Source organism: Galeopterus variegatus, unplaced genomic scaffold (assembly GCF_000696425.1).
Source record: "Galeopterus variegatus unplaced genomic scaffold, G_variegatus-3.0.2 Scaffold1736, whole genome shotgun sequence".
In the NCBI taxonomy this organism is placed as follows: domain Eukaryota; kingdom Metazoa; phylum Chordata; class Mammalia; order Dermoptera; family Cynocephalidae; genus Galeopterus; species Galeopterus variegatus.
In genome coordinates, this window is record NW_007727847.1 from 258,484 (window position 1) to 276,641 (window position 18,158).

At 36.3% G+C, this 18,158-nt stretch overlaps 1 protein-coding gene across 1 annotated transcript in view; it reads right to left on the reverse strand.

Annotated features, from left to right (window-relative positions):
- SMAD2 (SMAD family member 2) overlaps positions 1-18,158 on the reverse strand; it is an 85,648-nt gene that overhangs the window by 50,088 nt on the left and 17,402 nt on the right. Inside the window, exon 2 of the mRNA XM_008578659.1 lies at positions 1,680-1,968. Coding sequence (XP_008576881.1) covers positions 1,680-1,915 — 236 coding nt within the window. The 5' untranslated portion in view covers positions 1,916-1,968. The remainder of the gene's footprint in view (positions 1-1,679; positions 1,969-18,158) is intronic.

An 18,158-nucleotide genomic window follows, 5' to 3' on the forward strand; every position in this document is an offset into this window, starting at 1 on the left:
TTAGGCTCCGCTTTTCATAGTCACACTTAGGCTCCCCTTTTCATATAGCTTCCTGACTACCATGCTTTCATCCACCCTACTACACACACATTGTTATCCCCTCATTATACGTCTCTAGCAGCCAGAAAGATCTTTGTAAAGTACACATTTTTTTAAATCCATTTTTCAAGTCCTTAAAAAAAAAATAAATCCTAATTTGCTTCCCATTATATTTAGATTAACGTCCAAACTCCCACAGTGCCCTACAATACCCTATGCAATCAGGTTCCTTCCAACTTTTGTACTCCATCTCCACTGAGCTCCTTTTAAATTCTCCAATACAAGAAGCTATTTCCCACCTCAGAGCCATTACACTGGCTCTTCCCTCTGCCTAGAAGGCTCTTCCCTCAACTGGCTGCTGCTTCTCAGAGCTCAGCTCAAGCGTCACAATCCAAGCCAAAGCAGCTTTTATATCCCTCAGTCATTCTCTATCATATCACTGCACTTATCCTCTTTGCACTCATTACCACCTCAAATTATATTAATTTGTCCACCTGTTTAATGTGTATACTGATCCCTTAGGAGGGCAGGAACTTTGTGTTTTATTCATCACTGTATCCCCATGTGTCTAGAAACAGTGGCTGCACAGCAGGCACTCAGTAAGCATTTGTAAAACAAAATAAACCAAGAAAAGTGACTCTTAAAAGATATAAACGAAACAAGTAAAGTAAAAGACATGGATAATTAGTGTACCAAACAAGGTAGGAAACATCCTACTGTGAGCATTTGCAAGTAGACAGCCTGGTGTCACTGGCCTCTGTTATCTACAAGCATCTGGAGTGTATTTCTCAAAGCTCACTGCAAACAAGTCATACAGAATGATTTCACGTGTTATATGCTAGCGCACATGTATGACACTGCAGACAATCATTTGAGAATATTTTTACCCCACCCAAAAAAACCTTTAATGTACGCAAAAAAGTAGTGAAACATATTTAAAAACCACCTGCCACTTTATTAACAAAAACCAATACTTCTGACAGTGCTACTTATCTGTAAATGATTAAACTTACATTCAGAAAACTTCAACCTCTTCAAGTAACGGGTTCTTCCACTAAGAGGTCGGTCAAGACAGGTTCTGACGACTACCTACCTAAGAGGCTGCCTCACATACTGTTCTTTCAGTAATGCTGCAACTCAAACAAAAACTGTGCAAAATTCATTAAAAACTTAGTGGCCTCTTTTAACTCCTTACTGACTGAAGTTTTGACCAAGGGAGGAGAAAACTGTCAGTTACAGAAAAAGCTTTCAATCTTTAGGCAAACATCACTCAACCACAGAAATGAAGATAGCATACAAATTTAAGCAATAAAGATAAAGTTTAATAAATCTAAGTATCTTATTTTGCTTGATTAAACCTCACTTCTCAAAATAATGATCTGTAAAATAAACGAGTCTTAACTAGTAAAACAAAATTAATATTATTTTGCTTGATTAAACCTTCTCACTTCTCAAAATAATGATCTGTAAAATAAACGAGTCTTAACTAGTAAAACAAAATTAATACAATAGGTTAAAAACAGTCATATTTATTCATACAGGTGACTTGAAAGTAAAAAAAAAATTCATTTAACCTTCCTTCAGATTCTCTTCAGCAATTTTCAACAGTATGACCATTGAGCTTCAGATCTAACACTTACCTTGGTATGGTAACACACTTAGTATTACAATTCTGAGTGGTGATGGCTTTCTCAAGCTCATCTAATCGTCCTGTTTTCTTTAGCTTCTTCACCAGGCTTTTCACTGCTTTCTCACACCACTTTTCTTCCTGTCCATTCTGCTCTCCTCCACCAGCTCCTCCAGACCCAGCAGCTGATTTCTTCCATCCCAGCAGTCTCTTCACCACTGGTGGAGTGAACGGCAAGATGGACGACATGTTCTTACCACAGGCAGCAATCCACACTACCAAAGTAGCCTCCTGTGTCCAACCTGAAAAGATATTGAAAGGATCATTTAGGGACTAACTTTAAAAGAAGGTAATAATTCAACATATTATAGAAAGAAAACTACACAACAAAATAAATATTCAAGTTATTACTTTCACAACAGACTTTCTCAAGTTCTCTTCTCCACCCACGAAAATGTTCTTTACTAATTTAAATGAATTGTGGAAACAAACCCTTCCAAAAACAAGACTATGTTATAAGTATTCAAGTCTTGTGGGCAAATATAATAATTTTGCAAGTAAAATCTTTATCAATACTTTGAATAATTTTATTACTACCAATACTACATTTTTAACTCAATAATATCAATAATTAAATTGCAAAAAGAAAATTTTTCCTCATTTTTTAGGACTTCAATTTATTCTCAAAAGACTTAACAAAAAATATATATATAAAAAATTTACAAGCCCACTCTCCCCAAACTTTTAAACTTTCATTACTAACTGAACAAGTACCATAAAACAAAATCTAAAATTATAAGAAGGAAAAATGCACCAAGTATGCAGTAAACAAGAATAAAGAAGTAAAGGTAAACAGAGTCTGTGGAAAAAAGATTTGGTTTACTTTCACCTGTCCTTGAAAGGACCTTTAATTCAGCCTCTTCTTTCGTAACATATATTTTCATTTTTATCTAAGTAACAATGTGCATGGTGAGTAAAGTCAAATACATTTTCTCTTCTCACACCAAGTTGCCATTCTTTCAAATTCTTCAGTTTTATTTCATTTTTAGTATTTATACCTAAGTAGGCTTATAATGGTAACCCTTAAAATATTAAGTTTAAGTAATATCTATTGATTTTCCTGTGGAAAATGAGGATTTAGTTCTCTTATACCATTTACTTTTCTTCTTCCAACTTTGAAAATATCTCCCAATTGTAATTAAATAATTTTGTACTTAAATATATATATATAAAACATTGTTAGCTGATGAGATTAGTTAACTACTGTATAATCACGTTTCTTTACTTCACTTTTTGTTTTCCCCAGAACTGTCTTATTTTTTCATTCACTTAGCTTTCTATGTACATACCACAAATTTCTCCCACTCTCCACCAGTCCCTCAATTAAATTTTCCAGTCAAATGCATCAGAAATCAACTAGCTTTCTTTTATCTATGAAGACTTCGCACCTTAAAAGCACTGTATCCTCCTCCCACTCCAAACTAAACTATCAGTACCCTGACCTGTGCATTACTGTTGTCCTAGGAACTTTCTTCACCTCTCTGAGCTAGAGCTCCTACTTCTTAATACTTCATCTTCATCATTCTTGGTTCAGTGAATACATTATTTCAATGCAGTATGTCATTCCTAAGAAAGATATACTGGAGATAATGTAAAAATCTTTACTTGACCTGACTGACAGCTTGTCTTAGTAGAGAAGCCTATGTTGGGAATCATTTTTACACTTAATATTGTTTACTTTTTCAAATAGCTTTGCTTCTTCTGTTTACTAAAAAGATTAAAATGTGGTTCTAACATAGTTTTTCCTGAAACGAAAAAGTTAAATTTCAGATATTGTCTTTTCATTTCTATATAATTCAATATCCATCTACTAAAAATACAGATATTTTCCTTCCTAATTATTATCATAACCTTGGAATCATCTATAACTCGTCACACTCAAATTTGCCTAGCTGATTAAAAAAATTTCATTTTACTGTTCATTTGTTTGACAGCCAGGATCCAAAACAAGGCCTACACACTTTATTTGGATATTATGTCTCCTAAGCTTTTTATAATCTACAATCACTCCTCCATTTTTTTCTTCATGAAATTGATTCAGGAAAAAAAGTCAACTGTTCTCTAGATAACTTTACATTCTAGAATTGTCTGTTTTCCTTATTATATCATTTACTTGATCCTCTATCCTATCCTGTACAATGGAGGTTAGCTCCACATACTAGGATTCAATTTCAACTTTCGGGAAAAGATGCTGTGTGGTTCATATCACATCATTTAGGAGGCCCACAACGTTTGGATATCCACTTTAGCAATGCTAAGATTGATCAGCTGGTGATAGGTAGCATGAGTTTATGCACTATAAACTTCCCCCATCATCCTTTCATTTAATATCTTCACCCATTAATGATCATTGCCACCATCTATTATTTTATTAAAGTTGTTTTCTAATTCCATTTCATCCACATTTATTACCTATAATTATTGTGCAAAGAACTTCTCCCCAGTAACTAGGGCTATGTGCTTAATCCTAAAATACAGTTCATTCAAGCAAAACCAAGTTAAATGCTTAAGTCTTTCATTTTAATTGTTAATTTTCAGAGTAAGAAGTCAGTGCTCTAATTCCTAAATAAGATTTGGGAGAGAGAAGGCAGGGTCACATCATTAGAAGCTAATAGGTTTTCATTTTTTTTTTTTTTCCTTTTTGTCTTTTTTTCGTGACCGGCAACGGATCGCAACCCTCAGTGTCGCGCCCGCACCGGACCGGGACCAGCCACGGGATCGCAACCCTCGGTGTCGCCCCCGCACCTCGCTCAGCCAGTGAGCGGCCGGTCTGTATTTGGGATCCGAACCCTTGGTGGGAGCGCCGCCGCGCTTCCCAAGCGGTGCACTGCAGCAGTGCGCCACCGGGCCGGCCCTAGGTTTTCATATTTTAATGAGTTTCAATCAATGGTGGTAAAATTTTTTATTGATTTTGTTTCTTGATTTGATGATTAAATCTTTGACCAATAGAAGCCCCTTCAAATTTAGTCTTTTGGGCATAACCCTAGTACTCTTCTTTGTTTTCTATTACACCAAAACATTGCAGTCTCATCATATATATTTCCTACTCCTAGATCTATTACTCCAAAGAAACTTCTTAGTGAAACATGGTATATAAACTTCTTAGTGAAACACCATATATATATGATACATAAAAACTACAATTGAGGTATTAGGTGTGCTATGCTATAGGGTTTTCATTGCTTCAAGGTTTTCTCAGGGGACAGAGCTAGGATACATATGATATGGTCTTTGAAGAAAGAAAAAAAAAGATAACGTAATCTTCGTGAATTTGTTCCTAATTCCAGGGATTTTATGTTATGTCTGTTATTAGTTTCTTGAGGCTACTATAACAAATTACCACAAACTTGATGACTTAAACAACAGAAATTTATTCTCTCACAGTTCTGTGGCCAGCAGTCCAAAATAGCGTGTTGGCAGAGCCACGCTTTCTCTAGAAACTCTAGGGAAGAAGGTTCCTTGCCTCTTCTAGGTTATGGTGGCTGCCCAGCAAGTTCTGTGGCCAGCAGTCCAAAATAGCGTGTTGGCAGAGCCACGCTCTCTCTAGAAACTCTAGGGAAGAAGGTTCCTTGCCTCTTCTAGGTTATGGTGGCTGCCCAGCATTTCTTGGCTTCTCTTGGGTTGTGGCTGCATCACTCCCATCTCTGTCTCCAGCTTCACATCACCTTCTCTGTCTCTTCTCTGTATGAACTTTACAAGGACACTTGTCATTGGATTTAGGGCCCAAAATAATCCAGAGTGATCTAGTCTCAAAATCCTTAACTTATCTGCAAAGACCCTTTCTCCAAATAAATTCATATTCACAGATTTAGGGTATTACAAGACAGATTTATCTTGGTGGGGTGCAGCGGTAGTGGTGCGCATCATTTAACCCATTATAAAGTCTATGATTCATTCTTGTTTCCTTTTAACACTGAAAATCTTGATTTTGTACAAATAAGTATAGTCACTTATTTGCATTATCCTACCATATACATAATAGTTTCAAATAATAGCACTATTACTTCTAACACTAAGATTACTAAAGGAAAGTTTAAGATTTCCTTGCAGCTCTATTTGTCCACTAATGATGGACAATCAAAATACTGTGTTGCAAAGTTTCCTGAAATAATTGTTTTCTGTGTATATATCACCAACTAGAAATACAATAGGTACAATTCATTTCTATGTGTCTTCAATCATTATGGGTTTTTTCATTTTGATTAAATTTTATATTAAGTATGTAAAACATTTATAAGATTCCAAAGTCAAACTATATAACAAGATACACTCTATTCACAAGTCTCATCTATATCTGTCTACTCTATTTCTTCTGTTCCCCATAAAAATCTGTTTATTGAGTTGTTAGTTTTGCCTATTTGGTGTAGTTTTACAAATATAAACATGTATAACATCCATCTATCCACATTCTCACCACCTTATTCCAACACAAAAGTAGCTTATATACTGCTGTATACCTTGATTTCCTCATTTCCTGCAGGTCATTTCTTATCAGTCCACAGAGAATTTAGAAAACACTGACCCTCAGTTTTCCAGTACCCACTGTTGATGCTGACTAAGTCCAATCTAACTTTCATTCTTGATCCTTTAATTGGGATTTTTTATCTCCAGAAGCTTTTAATATCTTTTCATTATCTGTGGTTCTAACATTTCATAATGTAACTGGGTCTGCACCTTTTTTTCTTTTTTTTTTTTAATCTACTGTTCTGGGCACTTGGTGGATCTTAAAGTTCTGAGAATTTTATTTTTATTATTGCTTTAATTTTCTTCCCTGCTTTCTCTGTAGCCCTTTATGCAGAAATTTAAGACTGCAGCTTTTCTAGTGTTGCTATGTCAGTTAACATACATTTCTATCTGTAACTGACATTCCAAAATTTGGGTAACCTCTCTTCCATTGTTATTTCCTCTCCCATTCTCTTAGTCCTCTAGAACTTACGCTTTTCTTTCCTTTGCCTTCATTTTAGGGAGCTATGGGAAAAAAAGGAAAAACATGTATTCCTATACATTAAATCTGCCATATTTAATAAATTACCCGAGGAAAGGGTGGGAGAAAGAAAAGTCCTTTGTAGCAAAAGATTGGCAGTGGAGGGTAGTGGAGGATGAAATCTCTAAGGGCAGACAGATCAACCAAGAGAACTATAATAATACACAGAAGGAAAGAATAGATACTGAGAGAGAGAACAGACAGAATTTAATTGATGAAGAAAAATTATGAATTACAGGTTCTTGCTTGAACAACTAGTTGAATGAAAATACAACTGGGAAAATTAAGAAGTATTGGAGGAACATAAGTATTGTTTTAGTAAAGCTAAATTTGATATGCCTGTGAAATTTCCAGATAGAGATGCCCAATAAGCAGGTGGAAACAAAGGCGTGAAGCTCAGCAGAAAGGTCTAACAGATGAGTGGTAACAGAACTCTGGTGTACCGGGGAAGGGTCTAGGTCAAGTTCTGAGGGAAAAAAATTCTAAGAAATGTGTATGAAAAAGTTATCAGACACTAGAGGAAGAAGTGGGTGATCAGGGAGAGAAAGGTGTCATGAAAGCTACTGTAACAAGATCACAAAACTTTTAAGTGCTGACACTAGGATTTAAATCAAGCAATACAATGCCAGAGAACAAATTCTTGATCATGACAATATACTGCATTGCACATAATTTGGAGCTAACGTGGAGACTTAAGAACTACCATTAAGGTTTGAGTTCCCTATACAATCAACAGTTACCTGTGCCTGCCGAATAAGTCCAGTAGACAGGATTAGGACAAAGCACTTAGCTCCAACTCCTTTCTCAGCTAAACTACCTATAAATCATTTAACTATAGTCTCCTAGCCTCCACCTTCCACCTTCTTTGATCAAATAGCTTTCTAAAACGGATATCACATGTTACCCCATGATGGAGTCTGGATGTACTGTCCTCCCAGAACTCATGTGGAAATGTGATCCCCAATGTGGCAGTTTGAGTCATGGAGGCAGATCCCTCATGAATGGATTAATGCTCTCCCTGGGTGGGGGTAGTGACTGAGTCCCTGCTCTATTAGTTCCCATGAGAGCTGGTTGTTTAAAAGACCCTGGCACCTCCCCTCTCTCTCGTTTCCTCTTGCCATATGATCTGCTTGTACCTGCTGGCTGCCTGCCACTTTCAGCCATGAGTAGAAGCAGCCTGAGGCCTGTGCCAGATGCAGCTGTCCCAGATTCATAAGCCAAATAAACCTCTGTTTTTTATAAATTACCCAGTTTCAGGTATTCTGTTATAGTAACACAAAATGGACTAATACATGCCACTACCAAAAATCCTTCAATACTTGCAAGAAATGACAGAAAAATGACTTAATATGCTTAAAATATAGAAAACACATATAGTGTAATGCTTAAGAAAAGAGACACTGAAGCCAGTCTGCCAGGTTCAAATCCCATGAATGCCACTTATTAATTGCATGGTACCACTCTCTATCCACCCATTTTCTCAGCTGTAAAGTAGGGATAATAATAGTACCTATCTTAGAGCACACACAACCACCTCTATAAAAATGTAATGTAAGGGCCGGCCTGGTGGCGCACTGCTACAGTGCGCTGCTTGGGAAGCGCGGCGGCGCTCCCGCCGAGGGTTCGGATCCCACATACAGACCGGCCGCTCACTGGCTGAGCAAGGAGCGGGGGCAACACCGAGGGTTGTGATCCCGTTGCCAGTCCCGGTCTGGTACAGGCGTGACACTGAGGGTTGCGATCCGTTGCCGGTCACGAAAAAAAAGACAAAAAAAAAAAAAAAAAATGTAATGTAAGCCATATATGTAATTAAAATTTTCTAGTAAACACATTTTAAAAAGTAAAAGGAAATAGGAAACATTTTAATGATATATTTTATTTACCCCAATATAGCAAAAAATACTACCATTGTGACATGTAATCAATATAAAAATATTGAGGTTTTCATATTCTTTTTTTCCTACTGAGTCTTCAAAATCTGCTGAGTATTTTACACTTACAGGACAAATCAAGTTGGACTAGCCATATTTCAAGTAATCAATAGCCACATAAGGACAGTGCCTTACCATATTGAATGGTCTAGCTCTAAATACTCAAAATCCCTGCCTCATTCCATATTATTGGTATAAAATTGTTCATAAAGTCCTCTTACTCTCTATTTAATGACTGTAGGATCTACAGAGCTGTACCCTTTTTCATTCCTGATATTTGTAATTTGCGTTCTCTCCCTACCTTGTCCTTTCTTTTTTGATCAGTGTTATTCAGTGGTTATCACTTACATTAATATTTTCAAAACACCAACTTCTTAAAGTATCTGTTGATTCTGCCTACTGTAGGCTTACTTTTTATTCACAAATTTCTGCTCACTTTATCTGCATTATTTCCTTACTTCTACTGTCTTTAGATCTGATTTGCTATATTCTTTTTCTACCTTCTTAAGAAAGCTTTCTTTTCTAATGCATAGACTTAAGGCTATAAATTCCCTAGCATTACAATAACAGCATTCCAGTTAATTACAGTTCATCTTCCATTTTGATCAATTCAAAATACTTTCTAACTTCCATCATTTCTTCCTTAAGCCATAGGTTATTTATAATATTTAATTTCAAGGCAGTTTGGGACTTTCTAATTATCTTTTGTTATTGATTTCTATTTATTATAATGTAGTCAAAGAGCATACTCAATTATTAAAATCCAATGAAAATTTTTGAGGCTTTATGGCCCAGCACTTGATCAATTCTGGTACAACTTCCACATGCAGGGAAAAGGAGGTTAATTTCATCTTTAATGGTTTTAATGTTCTATGTATGACAATCAGATCAAATCTGTAAACTGTGATGTACATATCTTCTATACACCTGCTTGTTTTATCAACTTTTGAGAAATACACCCAAGGCTCCCATCATGACTGTGTATTTATCTATTTTATAGATGTTCAAGCTATGTTACTAACTACAAATTCAGAATTGTGATAACTCTCTGGAGGACTGATCCCCATATATTATAAAATGTTCTTTTTCTACTAATGCTTATTGTATTAAAGTCTACTTTGCCTGATTAGCATAGCTATAGAATCTTTTTTGAGTTAGCATTTCAATGGTATATCTTTTCCCACCATTTTCTCTCAACCTCTTTAGATACTTGTATTTAAGTTGTTCCTCCTGTAAAAAGCAAATAGTTGGGAAATTATTATTATCTGTTCAGACTGATAATTTTTGCCATTTACTTGGAATACTTCACCCTATGTAATTAATGTAATAACTAATTTGTCTGCATATTTTATGATGCCAGTCTCTCTTTTCTTGCCTTCTTTTCAATTTATCATGTATTACTTAATTTTTCTCTCTATTCACTTGTTATACATTCTTTTACTTTTCTTTTACTGATTACCCCAGATATTTATTCATCCTTCAATTATAATCTCATACACATGGTCAATTCTGGTACAACTCCCACTATAAAGCTAAAAGCATGGAACACTGCTGAGTAGCAGTTATGAACAAGATAACCTCTGGTCTGTCGCTGTTCCTGGAACAAGGTTCTGAGGAGTTTTCATTTAAAAGGCTAGCACATCTTTACCTTCTTGGTACCTAAAATATTGTAAGAACTGCTTCACTTTTAAAAGATTTGGGGTCTACTTCTTTAGCCTCTTAGTCTAAGCAGCTTCAGAATATGGCAAATGTCTAGAGTGGGAAGAAACTGAGTGTGTTGAAAATCATCAGTGTGTAGTCACCTCTTCCTCAAGGGCTTTCAACTCTCACCTACTGTTCTCAATGTCCCTCCCTCAGAAAATCTTTATCTCAACACCACAGGAATAGAAGAAATTCCAATCTCCTTTTCTGAGATTTTTGGTTTATCTCTTCCGCCCAACTGAGCTATGGAATTCAGCAAATATATTGAGGGGTTTCTTTCTCTACACATTACATTTCTTATTTATCACTCAAACCCCAAGATTTAGCCCAAAGACCCCCCTAGTCTATGTCCATGAGAAGCAATGCCCCACAGTCAGCTACAGACCTCTCAGCTAGCACCTAAAAGATATTGCCCCAGTCCAGAATTATACTTTCTTTAATCATTTTTACTTCCACAGTTTTCTTTTTTTTTTTTTTTTTTCCCTTAAAGATGACTGGTAAGGGGATCTTAACCCTTGACTTGGTGTTGTCAGCACCACGCTCTCCCGAGCCACGGGCCGGCCCCACTTCCACAGTTTTCTATCTTTAAATATTTAATCTTTGTAAATTACCTGGCTTTTCTAGTTGTTTGACTAAGGGTCTTGGACAACAAAGAAATGCTGCATCCTACCCAGAAAAATTTCCTCACTCTATTTCAATGGTAAGCTTTCCCCAACTATTAAGTTATTACTTCAAATAATTTAATACTGATCACTTTAATTTCAAAATAGGAGAAAATCACACTTACTAGTTTAGGACAGAACTAGAGAGATAAGAAGAATGGAAAATATTTAGAAAACTAGCTCTGAGAAATACTATAGAAAATCAACTAAGTGAAACAACAGTAATGTTATCATGTATATATTATCATTAGACTATATATTAAAAAGTATTCCACAGGAGGAGCTCTACTTCTGACTAGAAAGTAGGAAGTCACAACTGATGATCACTTTCATCTTAACAATCAAAATTAGCCAGATAAGCTACAAAATCATGGTTTCTCTGAACCAACAGAGAGCTAATGATGCAAAGCAACGTATGTGGAACTAAAGTCCAGAAAGTTTTCAGCCTTGATAGAAGAGAGGCCCACAGACAGTCTCTTTCTTGGTGGAGTGGCTAAAAAGGAATAATCTTGCCATGGATGAAGGTAAGGAGAAACCAGCCTAAACTAATAAATTTTAACAGCAATACACATGCTGACATGACCTATTAGAATTCTAAGGATCTCACAGAGCAAACCTGCATCTACCCAACCACTCATACCCACAGGTCTTCACCAAGTACTAAGAAAGCTTAGACCTACCTAAGAAGCTCAAGACCTTCCTCAAATCTGCCCTCTGAAGTGGGGGGAGGAGCAAAAAGAAGAGGTGAGAGAAATCAATCCAAAAGATTTAGACATTCTAAGTGATGGGGTGGGACAAACAAGATGAGAGAAAAACTTTCACACAGACGCTCTGGACACCAAACTGCCAAGGCTAGGTCAGGGCAAGACTGCTAAGAGAAACTTCTAGAAGGCATTAACAGTAGAAAAATATCTCAATAGACACAAAAGCCTGGAGCAGGACTAAAGAGCAAAAAGAACTCCAGAATGACCACAGAATGGACAGCTATAATCTCCCATGGTTCAGGAAAGCTTGTGTCTCAGATATAAAGGAAAAAAGAGAGAACAAAAACCACACTCAAACAACAAACCTCACGGTAAAGAAAGCCTTGCTCTTGTTCTCAAAACACTTGAACTAAATCAAAAGAAAGTTGCAACAAAGCCCAAAACTAGTTCAACTATACATCTTATTGACTTAGCCCCACAATCTATCAAACTGACACAAGAAATGATAGGCCATTTTCTGGAGGTAAATAATGTTTACTTCAATCTCTACTGTTTTTACACAAATGTTCAGCATTCAATCAAAAATTGCAAGACATAGGAAGTAGTAAACATAATCAAAAGATGAAATTATTAATATAATCAGATCAGAGAGGGCCCAAATGTTGGAATAATCAGACACAGACTTTAAAGTAACTATGAAAAAACACTAAAGGAAACAACATGCATAATGAAATAGAGAATTTTCATAAGACACTAAAGCTATCAAAGAGGATATCAAGGAAATATTAGAAATCAAAATGACAGTATCAGAAATTAAAGATTTCAGCTGGCCAGTTAGCTCGGTTGATTAAAGCATGGTGTTATAAAACCAAGGTTAAGGGTTTAGATTCCCAACACTGGACAACTGCCAAAAAAAAAAAAAAAAAGAAATTAAAGATTTGATTAGATGGGCTTAATAACAGACAGAAATGAGCAGTGAACTTGAAAACTTGCCAAATTAAAGTATACAGATTGAAACACAAAGTGGAAAAAAAGTGTGGGAAAAAACTCAGAACATCAAAGACCAAATGTCAATTGAATTTAATTGGAGTGCCACTAGAAGATAAAAGGGAGAATGGGGCAGGAAAAAAATATATGAAGGGATAATGGCCAGGAATTTTTCAAGTGATGACAGATACCAACCCACAGATCCAAAGGAAACACACATTCAGCCTACTGAATATTAAAGATAAAACTAAAGATTAAAGGCTGAGTTAAGCATCCCTGGAAGCACCAGACAGACAGAAGGGGAATCTGCACTCATTCACAAGCTCTTTTCCAAGGGCAAACTGAGAACCCTTGAAAAAGGCAAAAAATGGGAGAAAGCTCTTCCCATTTTTTGGTGGCATCTGATGTGAAGCACACAACTTCAACCATGAGGGGAGATTCAAGAAAGCCTCACATGACCAGGGCCCAAGCAAAGATCCCCCGCTTCAAGGGGAAGAGAAGAGCAAAAGCCATATGCTACTGGGGGCTGGGAGGTTGTGGAGCAGAACTTACTTGTCCACTTCCTACAAACAAATGCCTTTCACCATGTAACAATAACCACAATCTACTGCTGGAGGAAGGCAGGAAACACTGCCATCGCCAGTCCCAGATGAAGGTTCACTGATGCTGAAGAATGAGAAGCAAAAGTTGTCTAACACTGACAGGGGCAAGAAATTGGCTTGGGCCCAAGATCGTACATTAATACAAGGCAAGAGTCTGTTACTACTAGACACAAAAAACCTTCACAAAATATTAGCAAATCACACCCAGCAACATATATAGAAAGGTCATCATCGCCAAGTAGTTCCCTGGACCCTCCAGAAGGAACTAGCTCTGCTGATATCTTGACTTTTGTCTACTGAAATTAATTTTGGTAAATCTGTGTTTTAAAGCACTGAGTTTGGGAAATGAACTTTTTTCCTTTGGCTTTTTCAGCTTCTAGTGGCTGCCTATATTCCTTCCTCCATCTTCGAGCACATCACTCCAATCTCTGCTTCCATTGTCACACTGCCTTCTCCTATTCTGTAATCAAACCTCCCTTTATCCCAGATAACCCAGGATAATCTCCCCATCTCAAGACCCTTGATCACATCTGTGAAGTCCCTTTTGCCATATAAAATAACATTCACAGGTTCTGGAGATTAGGAGGACCTGGATATCTTTGGGAAGCCTACAACATGGAGTAACTGGAACACACATACACTGCTGATATAAGTGTGAAATGGTATAGCGCCTCTGGAAAATTGGTAAATTCCTAAAAAGTTAAACACACTTCTACCCTACATCACAATTTTACTCCTAGATACATATTTAAGAAAAAATGAAAACATATGTCCACAAAAAGAGACCTGTACAAGAGTGTTCATAGTAGCCTATTCATAACAGCCAAAAACTGGAAACAACCAAAATATCAACAAGAAGAAAAAACCGTGGTATATTCATACAAAAGAATACTGCTCAGGAACAACATGGATGAATCTCAAAAACATGCTGGGCAAAAGACACAAAAATATATATACTGTCTAATTCCATTTATGACTTCCCAAAACAGGCAAAACTAATCTAAAGTCAAAATGACAGCCAAAATGACAGTCTCAGATGTACTGGGGAAGGGAATGGAAATGTGTGAACAGAGGCATAAAGTACCTTTCTGGGGTGATAAAAATTGTTTCCTATCTTGTTTTGACAGGCAGTCATATGTGAGTACACAATTATCAAAACTCACAGGACTGAACATTAAGGTTTGTGCATTTCATCAGATATAAATTACAATTCAAAAAAAAATTTTAAGGTGTCTGGACAAATACATTAAAAGGTTCCTAAATAAACAAAGTTACCTCAAAACCTTCAATATACCAATGCACACAGCAAATTTCAGAAGGGAAGAGGTTGCAACTGGCCAAAGATGTAATCCTAGAGTGTCTGCCCACAGCTTGCCGGTAGCCTCTGTAAGCACATCTAGGCAAATGCTGGGGGACAGGACCAGGCTGGGGTGGGAAGAGGTGAAAAATCTTTACTGTTTTGAGGACAAAAATTGAGAGTCAAAATGAAATCCAATCACAAACTTATTTGAGGCACTGACAGCACGGTTGATGTAACGGCACTATACATTTGCTAAAGAGGAAATGTTAACTATAACCTCAAGAAATGACTTTGAATTCTCAAAAGACCATTTTCAAAAAGGTCTTCCAACTGAAGATACTGAGGCTTTGGCATAGTCTGCCAGAAAATAATGATCACAACCTAATTAACAATCAAGTTCACGCCCCCCTAAAGGGAAAAATAATTAATGGGTCTTCAGGTTCAATTCAGGAGACTGTCCCAAGGGTCTCCCAATAAAGGGAAAAATAATTAATGGGTCTTCAGGTTCAATTCAGGAGACTGTCCCAAGGGTCTCCCAGAAAAGGCAACATGGTATGCCAAACTTCATAAATTTGGACACGAAACCCTTTTTTATGGACATATAATCTCCACATAACAATGCTACAATGGCGACACTAAAAATGTGAAAGGAGCCAATACGATTATGTGACTTTCTTTAGCAATATAGCAGAAATTGGAAAGAGAGGTTTGCTCTAAGTCAGGGAGTTGTAAGGCAAGTAATGGATCAACACTGAGAACTTGAGAGCAGCCTTCTTAAACTGTCTATAGTGATGGACTCAGTAATAATATACTTAAAAAAGCACTATAGTATATAAAGCTACAACTTGACAAACTAATAAAGCAAAGACACACAAAACTCCATCAGATACATATAATAATCCACCAACTAGAAACCTGGGACTACCAGGCAGCAAAAGGCATACCTGGCTACCTTTGGCCCCTGCTGAATTCCTACTCTGTGCCACAAAGTATGCTTTAGGGGAGCTAACTATATAAACCTTAATACCATGTGACACAGTGTTATCCTAGCACAGAGACCATGATTAATTCAACCTCTGGAAGGGAGTGTTATCAAAAAAGTGACACCAGAGCAGAAGTTTGAAGAGAGAGTATACCAAACAGAAAGTCCAGCATGTTTCCTAAAGACAAGGAAACATTTTAGGAGCTACAAAAAATTGAGGTTACTGCTAGAAATGGAGTGCAGGAAGCATTAAGGTAGGAGATGAAGGGGAGAATAAGGCCAGCCCAGAATAAACAGCCGAAGAAAGAAGTGCTAATGATAGGAGTATTCAGTTATTTCAGAGGCAATTCGCCCATCTTATTGACCAACTGGATGTAGACAGTTTAGTGAAAAGGATTCAAAGATAACTGATGCGGCTGCGCAATGTAACTGAGCAGCATGTGATGGTACATTAATCATCATTTGGAACACGGAAAGAGAAGCAAACCAGCAGGCTAAGGTTACAGGGCCAGTTTTATACATGCCTTTATGTACCTAACTGTATTCATCACATGGCCAGGGGGCAGTATATAATCTAGTAGACTCAGGAAATAAGTTAGGCAGTGCATAAATAAGAGTGTGCCCATGCTAGGCAGAGACGGCTGCAGTCCTGAAGAAAAGGAGAACAGCCAGTCCCTAGGCTTGGTTTCTGAGGACTGTCCAGGCCTGCTCTAGCTCCACACAGAGTTTACCCTTAGAACAAAGCCTCTTTTTTAACTAGCATGAGTGATTTCTGTTCCCTGTGAAAAACTGACAGAAAAAGCAAAACATAAAAAGAATCTACCTAAGTGTCCATACTTTTGCTCAATTATCCCATTCATAAGAATTTAGCCAAAGATGATGAATAAAAATTAAATTTTAATGTAATTAGCAAAAATAAAAAGGATTCTCCAATATTACCAAGAAACTGAGTAAACAGTTTCTGACACTTTTGTTAAGAGAAATGTTTCTCATGAATCCAGATGTATTCATGGGATCTAAAAATCTTCTATAAAACCCTTAAAATTTGTTTTCTTCATGAAAACACCTTATGTTTAAGCCTATTCTGGGTCATCTGAATGACCACAGGACCTGGTACTGCCACATGACTTCAGTGCCCCATGTCTTACAAAAGCAGTTATGACCACTATGAAACTACACTATGAAACTAAGTTAAGTCTTAATTTTTCATGTCTTAGTAACCATGGGTGCTGACACCTGATTATCTCTGGAGTACTTTTAAAGTATGTAATTAAATTTGTTAGTAATGCTGATAATACATTTCAACTAGTTGAGCATGTTCTATTTCAAATAACTGAAGTATTTAGCCAATATTTTTTAAGTGTAAATATGTTGAATGCAGGTTGACAAGAAATGTGAGGAAAACTTGTTAAAAGATTCATATTATCTTTTAATTCTGTTTTTCCATGAAGTTTTTGAAGTACCTGTGAAGACAACAATATGTTCCAAGTTGAAGACAAATGGAATAAAAAAATAAGAAAATTAGATTTATGACCAAGTTATCAAAATGCCAATGAGTCATTTACAGAATATACAGATTTCCTTCAATTGTGTGGCAGCAAGCTCTCTACAAAGTTAAAATTTTTTCAATATCTCCAAGAATTGAAAACGAAGTTCAGATGCTAATTCTGTTTCTAATTCCAGCAATAAGTGATATATAAGGCAGGTTTCAAAAGAACAGGAAGACTTTATTTTTATAAGTGAATGCTTATCAAATAACCATAGTAAAATTGGGATTCTAAGATTACTCACTGGAAAGTTTCAGTTGGGTAAGAGGTCTGATTATCCTGAACTTACAGTAAATAAAGTCTTCAAGTTATTAGTAACTCTATAACATAGTTTTATAAATAGCATTCTCTGTATGTTTTATTAAACTACTTTGCAGTCTTTAACTGTGTTGTACTTTTCTCACTGTTTTTATTTTGATATAAGCCCTATCACTGAATATGCATTAAAAAAATCTCTACATTCTTAGAATGATTTTTTGTCATCTCTTAGAATACAAAAAAATTTATATTTAATCTAAAATATTTTATGACAGAACTTTGCTTCTTTTTAAAGAAATCCTGTTCTGCTTCCCAAATATAGTATGAAAAATTTATTGAGTGCCTAAGTCTAAGAGTGCAGTAAGCATGAACTCAACCAACTCTTTTAATTTAAGAACCAAATGGGCTAGGTACTATTATTTACAAATGAAGAACCTGAAGCACAAAGAAGTACCCTGATGTTATAAGGGCATTCCCCACTAGATTTTTTTTTTTTTTTTTTAATGTGGTGGCTGGCTGGTATGGGGCTAGGAACCCTTGACCTTGGGACCTTGGTTTTATAACACTGCACTCTAACCAACTGGACTAAATGGCCAGCTCCCCTCTAGATATTCTTACAGACATTTTCAATCTCACTTTTAATATTTAGTTTACTAATATATCAAAATTTGTTTTTAAGAGGTGTGACAGTGATCTAATTACCTGCCATAAAATAGCCTATTTCGTATCAGCACTGTTCATTATTATTCATCTTTTAATAATCCATAATGCCAC